This window comes from Antechinus flavipes, chromosome 5 (genome assembly GCF_016432865.1).
Source record: "Antechinus flavipes isolate AdamAnt ecotype Samford, QLD, Australia chromosome 5, AdamAnt_v2, whole genome shotgun sequence".
NCBI classification, from domain to species: Eukaryota; Metazoa; Chordata; class Mammalia; order Dasyuromorphia; family Dasyuridae; genus Antechinus; species Antechinus flavipes.
The window spans coordinates 78,304,692-78,316,836 of NC_067402.1; the positions used below are offsets into that span (position 1 = coordinate 78,304,692).

The 12,145-nt window shown below is 36.1% G+C and overlaps 1 protein-coding gene across 1 annotated transcript in view; it reads left to right on the forward strand.

Moving 5' to 3' along the window:
- The window catches only part of ADARB2 (adenosine deaminase RNA specific B2 (inactive)), a 479,733-nt gene that overhangs the window by 418,138 nt on the left and 49,450 nt on the right, over positions 1 to 12,145 (forward strand). Inside the window, exon 7 of the mRNA XM_051962361.1 lies at positions 3,274 to 3,425. Coding sequence (XP_051818321.1) covers positions 3,274 to 3,425 — 152 coding nt within the window. The remainder of the gene's footprint in view (positions 1 to 3,273; positions 3,426 to 12,145) is intronic.

Genomic DNA, 12,145 nt, shown 5'->3' on the forward strand with positions numbered 1-12,145 from the left:
ATAAGGTCAATTGTAGCATGCTCAAGATAACCTTGTTGTACCAGAAAGCAAAAAGGCCTTCTTCAAGGCGAACATCTATCACTTAATTTCAGTGTATACAATGAAGAGAAACAGTTTCCAGTTGTTTGGATTTGAGATTATGAAGTCTCAGGATCATTCTTTCAAATCTTTAATCATTGGATTTAATCACCATGCTTTTCTCTATTCAAAAATCTTCTCCTTGGTTCTTCCCCAGTATTTTATCCCAACTCCACCATATTTTACTGTCAATGGAATCAATCAGACAAATACTTAAAGCATTTGAACAACCCATCAGCATGGGTGGAAACTGAACAAAAAGGAGATAAACCCAAATACAATTTAGAAAATATTCAAAGAAAGTAATTGCTTGACTGTAAACGATTTTGCCCTCACAATATATTATATTCACTTGTCTTGTTTTTCTTGACATGCTGAGCTCTCTAATAATTGGCTTTTACTGATACCATAGGAGCTTAGAAGACTATGCCAAGTAAGTGGACAGGTGCTTACATCAACAAACTATATGGGGTTGGGCTGACAATCCTTTTTAAATGTAAACAAGACTGTATCCTGAATCCCAGTTGCTCAAATGAAAATATTTCAAAATGTACAGAATAGGGAAATGTTCAATAGGAAAGAATTCTGAAACCCTGAGGTATTTCCAAAATAAAAATGGTCTCAAAGCCATTTTCTACTGCTAATCATAGGAGTCTGTGGTCAGACTTCATGCTTCCTTCATAAATATGAGGAGACTCCAGGGCACAAAGAGAAAACTTTTATAATGTACAATCTCTCTTCAGAAAATCCTCACTAATATAAGAAAAAAGTTTTTTTTTTAAAAAAAACTGGATCCATATTTCTCATGAAAAGTTCAACCACAACTTCTTCACATGTTCCCAGCTCCAACCATATCCAGAGAAAGTCAAAAGATTAAAAGATGCATTGATTATTTTCTTCTATAAAATAAAGCTTTTAAGAACATGAATGCTACTGCAGTTGAAAACCACGTGGTACAGTGAAAAGAGTACTGAGTCTTGGAGGCAAAGGACTTGGATTCAAACCCCAGCCTTTTATATTTACTTCCTATATGACATTGAACAAATCACCCAACTTCTTTATTCACAAAATGAAAAATTAGACTACATGAACCCTGAAGTGGAATTTATGAGTTATGATTTAAAGGATGATGTAGCTCTGAAATTTAGGTATGTATATGTGTACAATATGCCTTAATAATCTTCTGGGAAGAAACATTTTATTCCTTAACCAGTGATACACCTCAGATCCCATTTACACAGAATCCATTATCACAATGGTTTTTTGAGGGCAAGAACCATGTCTTATTGAAGCATTATATCCACTCCAGTGCCTACCAAGGCATCCTTTTACTTAATACACATTTAATACATATTGATTGGCTGAATAATGAATAGATCTCCCTACCTTACTTCTGGTTTTTCTTTGTGAAGAACTGTGATTCCATCATTGCACAGGGAAGTATCAGTGTTGTGAGAAACTCCCTCTAATAATGGAAATCAGCAATTCATCAATAACTTTTAGTTTTAGAGCAGGGTCCTTTATCTTTTAGTGTCATGATTCCCCTTTGGCAGTCTGATGATGGGCCCCTTCTCAGAATAAGGGTTTTAAGTACATAAGAAAACATATTTAGGATTATAAAGGAAATCAATTACATTGAAATACAGTTTTCAAAAAAAAGATATTTTTAACAAGTTCACAGACGCCCTAGTTAGGAAACCTTATCTTAGGGTGTCAGCTGGAATAGCTAGAGAATATATGACTTGTCTGTGATCACACAACTAATATATGCTTGCCATATGTGTAGGATATGCATATATCCTGACCCCAAGTCTAGTGTCTATCTTCAATGCCACATCTCTAATGAAATAGTACATGTGAAAAAAAAAAAAACCCAGCAAATGAAATATGCCATGAAAGCCTCAAACTGGACCCCTTCTACCTTTTAAGTCTTCTTACACCTTACTTCCCAGTGTATGCTCTGCAGTCCTCATTGATCCTCAAGTAAGCCATCCCATCTCCTGACTTTGGGCATTTGCACTTTGGGGCATTTGCATTTTCCAAGCCCAATGCCTAAAATTCTTCCCCTTGTCAACTCTACCTCCTGGCTCCTTTCAAGACCCAATTCAAATCTCACTTCCTATAAAAAAGCTTTCTGATCCTCCTTAATGCTGGTGTCTTCTGTCTGTTATCTCCAGTTAATCATGTGTGTACGTATTCAAACATATATATAGATATAGATATATATAAATGTATAAATATACAGAGATGGATCAAAAGATGGTAGATCTATCGATGACAGGTGATTGATAGATCAGTAGATAATTAGATGATAGATCGATTGATTGATAGGTGACAGACAAATAGATATAGGTAGATAGGAAGACAGGTAGAGAGGTAGATAGGTAGGTAAGTAGACAGACAGATACATCTTGTCTGTATATGGTTGTTTGCATGTTGTCTCCACCATTAGACTGTTTTTCCTTTCTTTGTATCCCTAATACATAGCGCAGTGCCTGACACACAGTAGGAACTTAATAAATACTTACTAACTGGGAGCTTCCCTCCTATAACTTAAATAGCTTTTGTGAGGTAGAGGCAGGTTTTTTCAAGGATAAAAAATCAAATCCATCAAATATCCAAAAGGAAACTGTGGTTTCTTTGAGTCTATATATCCTTGGTCATGGTTGGGTGAGGAAAGAAAGGGGAAATCTATATATTAAAGTCCTGACAGTTACTATTTCTTCCCTGTAGCTCTGCCTGTCAGTTCAGGCTAAGTCTTTAGGATTCCTTTTCTCTTTTCATTATTTAAACTCAATCCCCACTGCCATTAGGCAGAGCCAGATTTAAAAGCTGTTTATTCTAATCAGGAGCTGTGTAAATACACAGTAAAGTAGCATAGATCCTGGTCAGTGTCTATGGGGAAAACCAAACCATGGAAAAAGATAAACCCGCCAAGTTAAACTTTACCCCAGGGTGCAGAATGCATTGGCAGCTCTGATCAGCTTGTCTCACTCCAAGCAGCAGGGCTGCTAAATATTTCAGAGGATTTGTCACAAGAGAAAAATATGATTCAGAAGAAAAAAAATCAGGGGGGGAGGTGGAGTGAGGGGTGGAGAGGGTGGAAAGAAAAGGAAAAAACAGAGCCATTTGCCTAGTAGAAATGTTTCTGACTTAGAGCACTCAAAATGACCTGGAACCTCTTTATGATCGTAGCAAACAGCGAGAGGACACAGAACGATCCATCTTCATACAATTGAAAGAGGGAGGATATCGGCTGAAAGAGAACATCCTATTTCACCTGTATGTGAACACCTCTCCCTGCGGAGACGCACGCCTCAACTCTCCCTATGAAATCACAACTGACTGTAAGAAACCACGTTTAACACTTCTCCTGCCAAAGCGTGCAAGCACCCCAACCACACACATACCAAAAATCACCATCATTGTAGCCAATTGTCATCATCATCATCATCATCTGTCTCTCTGTCTCACACACACGTGTGTGTGTGTGTGTGTGTGTGTGTGTGTGTCTGGTACGTACTTCTTTATTAGGACATATTCTACATTCCCAAAAGAGAATCATAGAAATATTTCATTGACTTTTTGTCTTTTGTTTGCTCAGAAATCACCTTGTAATTGAGACCAAAAAAGGTCTTTAGGTAAATATTTAATTAGGAAAAATGTTTATTTATCACTTTTGTGTATGACACCAGAATTATTTTCATGTGTGACACAATTACTAGTGCCATTGAATTCTCCTTGGAGAGCAGTAGAGAGACACAGTGGGCATAGTTCTAGACTTGGAGGAAATAAGAACTGAGTTTGAGTACTGCCTCAGACATTTGCTAACTGAGTGATCCCAAGTCATTTCTCCGCATTGATTTCCTCATCTTTAAATGGAACAATAATAATAGCATTTTCATATGTCACAAGTGTCTTGTGAGGATCAAATGGATGCTATTTTAAGTGTCTGCAAACCTCACAGTACTATGTAAATGCTACTATTATTATAACAAAGAAAAATAGGTCATCAAAACCAATTGATGCGCTATATAACAGCTTACACAACATTTTGCATTTATTCTTCCACCACTCTACAGAGAAGAAGATATATTTCATCTTTTCTTCTGATCAAGTTTGGTTTTTAAACTTCAGAGTCTTAACTTTCTTTTGATGTTGTACTCACTGCGTTTTTAGTCTTTATATATTTTTACTTTTCTTACTTCATATTTCATCCATTCAAATAGTACATCTTAAGCTTTTCTGAATTAAATCCATCAAGTTTTAAAAATGTATTGTATTAAATTTTTATTTTTACATTGCCTTTCCAAATTTATCTCCTCTATCCAGCAAGCAACCTCCTTTTAATTCAACAAATTTTTAAGAAGTGTTTACTCTATGTTCACATTATTTATCTTTAATAATGCATAACTAATTCCATTACAAAAATATTCCACATTTAGCTATTCCCCAACTAGGGGCACCCACTTTGTTTCCATTTTTGTTACTATAAAAATACTTTTACCTCTAATTCTTCCCTTAATTTGTCAGTTGTAATTGCAACCTTGTCTATCCTATTCTCGAACAATATGGATGAAAGTACATGCTGAGTGAGGCAACTAGAGAAATGTTTATTTCCACTAAGGGACTGGAGGAGAAGCAAGTGCAATTTTTACAAATAAGTCAGAGACTTTTAGGAGATTTGCTTTGGGATGGAGAGAAGGAATCCATTCTCAAATCATCTCAGTGATACATCAACAATATTTCCTCTATGAAAATAATGCTACAGGAACTTAGCTGTGTAATCTCATTCAAGTCATTTAATCATTCTAGGCTTCATTTTCCCCTTGTATAAAATGAAGCAGTTGGACTAGATAACTTCTAAGACCCCTTACAGACCTAGATCAATGCTTTTATGTACAACCTATTTGGGGGTGAAGAAGGGTTCTCTTGGAACTGATCAGTATCTACTATCAAAAACGAAATGTGCCATACCAACCACATTCTATTCTTCCCAGTCATCTTTGTTATCAATGGCATATGTTCCTAAGATGAATATGGAATTGAATATGAAATGAAGTTATATAGAAAGCTAAGGTTTTGGTATTATTTTTTGTATTGTTTCCCAATAATTATCAAACCAACTAGACTCAAACTTTTTAAATAGGGGGCCAGTTCACTGTCCCTCAGACTGTTGGAGGGCCAGACTATACTAAAAACAAAAATTTTGTTTTGTGAGCCTTTAAATAAGGAAACTTCATAGCCCTGGGTAAGGGGGATAAACGTCCTCAGCTGCTGCATCTGGCCCATGGGCCACAGTTTGAGGACCCCTGAACTAAAGCAAACTCTCAAGAGTTTGGGGAACAAATGAAAGAACAAAAAAGAATCAGAAGACAAAATGCTTCTTCTTAAGTGTAACATGATTACTAACTTCTAAGAAATATTGAAGCTATTTTAAGTTAACTTTCTTATTATTGAATATTGTGTACTGTTCAAATATATCTGCCTAATCAAGACACAGAGATTAGGATTTCCCTGCTCTGCCCCACCCCCAAACCCCTATGAAAATCTATAATAAATTGCATAAAAACACACACACACACACACACACACACACACACACACACATATATATATGTATGTATGTATATATATATATATATATATATAATCCTGATTTCCTGGGCAGGGTCTGTGTTTAGTTTCTAGTCCTTACTCCTCCAAGGAACACATTTTATACTCTTGGTTCACTAGATAATAACCCCACTAGCATGATGATTTTTTAAAATCCCTTATGAATATTTTACTGAAATCACCAACTTTCAGATTGGATTCAAGGATGTTACATACCTATTAATGGTAGCCTGTTAGAATCATATAGTTTATTCCTCCATTTTCTCAAGATGTTCATTCCTTTTGAAAATGGAAGCATCAGACTGGGCAAGTAGAAAGAGAAAATAAAATGTTTATCAATCAAGGGACCATAAACATTTATTAATTATCTACTATATGCTATCCAAGGTAGCTATGTGGCACAATGGACCTGGAGTCAGGAAGACTCCTCTTTCTAAATTAAAATCTGCTCTCAGACACTATCTGTATGGCCCCAGGCAAGTCACTAAATCTTATTGTTCTCAGTTTCCTCATCTGTAAAATGAACTAAAGAAGGAAATGGCAAACAATTTTGATATCTTTACTGAGAAAACCCCAAAAGGATCTTGGAGACTTGGAGATGACTGAAATGACTGAAAAACAACAACATATGCTAGGAAATGGTTATATAAAGACAGAAGTGAAACAATTCCTCCCTCAAGGAGCTTACTAGCTAGATGAGGAAACAAGTACATTATAAATCATACATTAAAGATTTATTAAACCCCTACTATGTCCTAGATACCAACAATCCCTGACTTTAAGGTGATTACAGTCTAATAGGGAAAACACTACACAAAAAGGAAGCTGAAAAGTCAAGGCAGTGCCAGAAGGTATACAGTTGAGGGGCAGGGGCATTGATGGAGTCAAAAATCAAGCAGTCATTTTTTTCTGAGTAACTGAGAGACTTGATTACACCCTAGATTGGAAGAGGTATTATAAAGTAATAATAATAGCAATGATAAATATTTGAAATATTTACAGTATATGTCAGGCACTGTGCTAGTACTTTACAAAACTCATCCTCAGCCTGGGAAGTAGGTGCTGTTATTATCTCAATTTTAAGTTAAGGAAAATGATATAGAGTCATTTTGGGGGCAAATGAAGAGATGGCTGTTATTTAGAGCCTTATATAATAGGAGAATACAAGAAGAGATTTTTGTTCGAATCTCTAGTCAGAGAGGCAGAAGTGACAAGGTTACTGATGAGATATAAGTACCAAAATTGAAATTCTCTCTGTGATGATGAGTTTCTTGATGATAAGCTTAGAAAAGGGGGGTGGGCACAGGGAGGAGGGTGCACAATGGTCATGATATTGGAGTCAAAGCCAAGCATAATGACTGATAGCAAATGAAGGACACATTTACATGTAGATACATTTATGGGTAGATACAAGAGAGATAACACAATGATTTGGGAGAAGGCTCTAAAATCCAAGGTGGTTGCCTAAATTCAATAGAATATTTATCAAGTACCTGTTATGTGCATAGCATTCTGAATGAAAGGAACTGAATGCCTGTCCATGGGTGGAAGGGGAGAGGGTTAGGAGGTTGTAGAAAAGAGCCAACAGGCAATATGGAAAAGCTTAAAATCAGCTTCTTTTAAAAAGAAATGCAAAGTGTATGGAAGAATTTCTTGGCTTAGATGAGCAGAAAATGCAATGTAAAGCTTAATGAACTCTTGGAGGAAAAAGTAGAAAAGTGAAGCACTTTCTGTAAATATACATGACCTATGTCTACATGATATAAAAAAGCCATTTTTAAAAACTGCAAAATGTGGTCACTTATCCAGCTACTTGAAAATGGCTTTCATTTTCATCCTTACTTTTTGCCACTATAAAAATACAATCTAAGACTTCTAACTCTGGGAGAGTAAAAGTCTTTCAAGTATATTCAGTTTCTTGTTGTCATTTTGGTCTCTGACCCTTCTAGTAGGATTCACAAGAGCAAGGGTTAGAATTGCAGAAAATATGACTCACTAGCAAGTACCCCGGTCTTGGCTCTGACAGTGGTGCTTGAATTGAGAAAGTATTCCATATCTCTTTGTATACTAGGCACCAAATGGTTGCTTCAGATGGATTGTGAATTCCTAAATTCATGAACTGTTTGAGCTGGAAGGGATCTTACAAGCCCCTTATTTTACAAATGAGGAAACTTTGGTCTAGAAAGGGATTTCTAGTAAAGTAAAAGATTTTGTTCAAGATGACACAACTAAAACATAGTGAAACTCTACTATATTTTTCATTAAACATGGATGGTTTAATAAAATTTAAAATACATCTAGTCTCAGATGCATGCTGGGATTCATTGAATAGATACAGTTGGCTCACCTTAACGGCTTTCTTAGAAATGACAGGTGCTACAGACAAGGTAACTAAGACATTCCCTCGCACATATACCACAGAGTTATAGCATGAAGTGTTACAATATTTATACTAGAAACCATTCGGAAAGTAAACAAATACTTCAGTTAGCCAGTCAACAAGCACTTATTCAGTGCTTACTATGTGCCAAGCCTGTCTTAAAGCAAAGAGGATAAAAATCATGGCAAATATAAACTCCTTGCTCTCAAAGAGCTCAGATTTCAATTGTATTATATAATATGCATATGTATAAGACAAATACAGAGTTAAAAGTAGAAAGTTATCACAGGAAAGAATCTAGGATGGGTAGAATAGCATCAGGAACATTGTCGTTTCTGATGTAGCACAAGCTTGGAACTTTCCCAGTCCTCACAAAGATTAATAGGCTCTTTCCCCAGACTGTATCAATTATATCCCCTTAGAGTTTTAAGGATGGTTTTGGCGTTTTCCCTAGATAGCTAGAAGATGGAACAGGCTGCTTTTCTAGCTCTCTAGCTCTCATAAGGCCCCTAACAAAGGTGCTTCCCTTCATCATCATCATTTGCTATCCCATAGCCAGCCTGACAATCATTTTCTAAAAGTCTATGACCCAGACTTCCATCAGTACTTAGAGTGTCCAAGAAAAGAGTGACTCAAGCTTTGAGAGAATATGTGACAAAAGGATAATTCACAGCTTCCTGTTACTGTTATGCCTTTGAGGTTTAACTCATAAAATCCCCTTAGCATGTTGTAGCTTTGCTATGGGCCTCCCTGCAGATCCCTGAATCTGCCTTTCTTTATAAAGTTCACTCGGTTCTACACTCCCAAGGCAGAATATTTCCATCAGCTACTACAATCCCAGGAAGGCTATCAGAAGACACATCTGAAAAGTTCAAATCTTCCAACCACAAAGAGATAGGGGGGGACTGCTTGTCTCTTTGTCTCCCATCTCCAAAATAATTCCTTCTCATGGAGTAATGGCTCCCATATTTAGCCTATTTCGTCTTGTTTATACACAGTCACTTATGTGCAGTTTCCTTTAAAAGGATGTGAACATCTTAACAACAGGAATTCTCTTTTGCCTTTCTTGAATTCTCAGAGCTTAGCAGAGTCCCCTGCATAAGCATGACTTATAATGTTGGTTGTAATAGATACAAAAACAATATATAATAAATATATATTGTAATTATATTATAATTTTATACATATAATAATTATAATATCTCAATTGTAACAATCATAGATCCTGCCTAGATTCTCAAAATCTCATTAGTTCTATACTAGTAAGTACATAGGTCAGTGAATAGAGCCCTGCCTCTGAAGCAAGGAAAATGTAAGTTCAAATTCACTTATTAGGCACTCACTGGCAGTGTGACCCAAGGAAAACCATTTATCCTCTGTTTATATAATTTTCCTTAACTTAAAATTGAGATAATAACAGCACCTATTTCCCAGGCTGAGAATGAGGTTTGTAAAATACTTAGCACAATACCTGGTATATACTAGATGCATTTCGAATATTTATCATTACTATTACTTTGTAATACCTCTTCTCAATCTAGGGTGTGATCAAGTCTCTGTTACTCAGAAGAAGAAGAAAAAATTCCCTGTCAACTTGACGTCAGTTTATCCAAAAACTTTCAAGGAATTTTTTCACTTAAAGTCTTAGATTGATTCAGATCTCTTTTGACCTGGTTAAGGTATCAAGGAAAAGCATCTTCTACCACTTTAAGTGAAGTGAAATAATTGATTCAGTTGATTCAGTGACCTCCTTCTAACACTGAAATCTGATTGATTTCCGAGAAGACAGAGCTTGAGAGTATGTGTAATTTGGACCTAATTTCTCTTTTTCTCCATTAATAAAGAATTAACTCATGTTTCTTCCCTATCAAAAGTCAAAAGAAAAGGCATATGACATCTCTTGAGGAAGGCACTGTTATTTAGGAGGATTCTACAATACTTTTATTTTTGAGACTCCCTGAAAGAAAGGCTTATCCTTTCACCAATTCAGATCTTTATATTTTACATCAAAAAAAAAGGGACTTGCTCAACTATTATCCATCTACACTATTGTTTAGGTAGATCTTTTTTTCACTTTTCTTTAACAATATCTAAGGATGGGCCTAAGGAATGAAATATGGATAACCAAGAATTAAACCAAACTTATGTCTTGTAAGGCTGCTGCCATTGGTTAATAACTGAGAGGTTCAGTAGCCTCGGGAGTTTTAAAAATGCACAAGAGAATTTGTTCCTTACTTAAGCAGACCTGATACAGGAAGTCAAATCTGTCTTTGGTTGTGGGTCTGAGAGTCTCAAAGTTCCTCATCATACTAGTATTGTTTCGATTCTCAGCAGACAACAATATCCCATTTTTCATATGTTGTGCAGGGCACAGAACCATATACTATGAGGAGTTTACAGCATCTCCCTATTCTCAGGAAATTTTCTAACCATATCATTGGGCACCCCTCAGACCGAACTGAACCTTTGCCAAAAAAAAATACTGGGAAGCTAGAAGGGTAATAGGTAGCTAAATAGAAGTTAAACTCCTTCCTTTTGGCAGATTCAGCTCAAGTACCAATTTCTTCATAAAATCCTGCAACCCTCTCTCAACTAATAGTACCCACACACACACTATCTCCTATATTCCGTATTTTTGCTGGATATTCATGTTTTTCCCTCTTAGAATGCATGCTACTTAAGGACAGATAAATTTTTTGATTTTTAATCTTAATATACCCTATTCCGAGCATAGTCCCTGACCCAGAGTAAGCTCTTGGTACATGACATTGACTGAAAAATCCTTAACTGGTACTTCAGATACCCACTCTTGGTAAAATGGAAGATCAATAGGATGATAGCTCTATATAAGAAATACTTAACTTTAGTTTGGTAGCTTTCCCACCTTCCTTCAAGGTGTCTACACATACTCTTCCCCATCTATGAAGTGTGCATGTGGGATAAATTATATCTTTATTCTCTAAATTAATATATAATTTATATATTATATATTTATTAACCTCTAATTGAAATTTAAAACTTCCCTTAATTTTTAAAAAATATTATTCTGAGAAATATTATTCAGCAAACTAGAAAAAAGGATTTGCAACACATACACAAATGTTATAGACCTCCAGTCTATAGCTAAAAGTGACCTCAGAGGTCAGTAAGTCCAGTCCTCTTCAATTTTACAGATCAGGAAAAACCTCAGAAAGGTTAAGGGACTTGCCTCCAGTCACACAGACAACAGTGCTCAGAGGGCTAATTTGAGCTCAGGTCCTCAGTTGCTTCAAGGGCAAGTTCTTGTCTATTCCCATCCTACCCCAGATCATCATCCTTTCCAAAAAGGTCATTTTCACATCTTCACAATCAAAAATGAAAAGACTCTACAAAATACATATGCCCTTAGTCAATTATATTAATTTCTTCATAGAGGGGAGGATTGATACCAATTAACTTGTGATCGAATTTTAAAATACCGTGTATTTCAGATCCATCAAAATGGAATGGCTTGCCAGCTCCAACCCCCCATCTCCTCCACCACCCCTGGGGCTGCTTCTCTTTCTTCTGCCAATGCGCTATTCTGCCTTGATAGCTTTGGCTTCATTTTTTCCGAGCTCCCTCTTTTGGTCCGTAACACACCATTGCATCTCCTCCACATGGGGCCTGCTGCCTCCTTGCCTCTCTATTAACCTACAGCTGTGCCAGAGCTTTCATACAAACACACACATACTCACACACACACTTATGTTCCATAGTGTACCCATCCCAACTGGATCTGCAGACATACTTGCAAGACTGAATTCAGAGGGTAATTTAAAAGTTCAGACAGAAATAGAGATAGAGTTTCCCTTCTTTCAATGGAGAAGACAAAGAAATAAAGATGGAAGATAATGAGAGAATGAGATGTCTTTAATATCTCAAAAAATAAGAGGATGAGATGTATTTCATACCTCAAAATACCCATGATTTCATCCATATGACTGCCCCTCCTTCACTGAAGCACATAACCATCTTAGTAAACCTTACCATGAATTCTTATGTGTATATTACAAATGTATTATAGACATATGTATATTATAGAGATATATC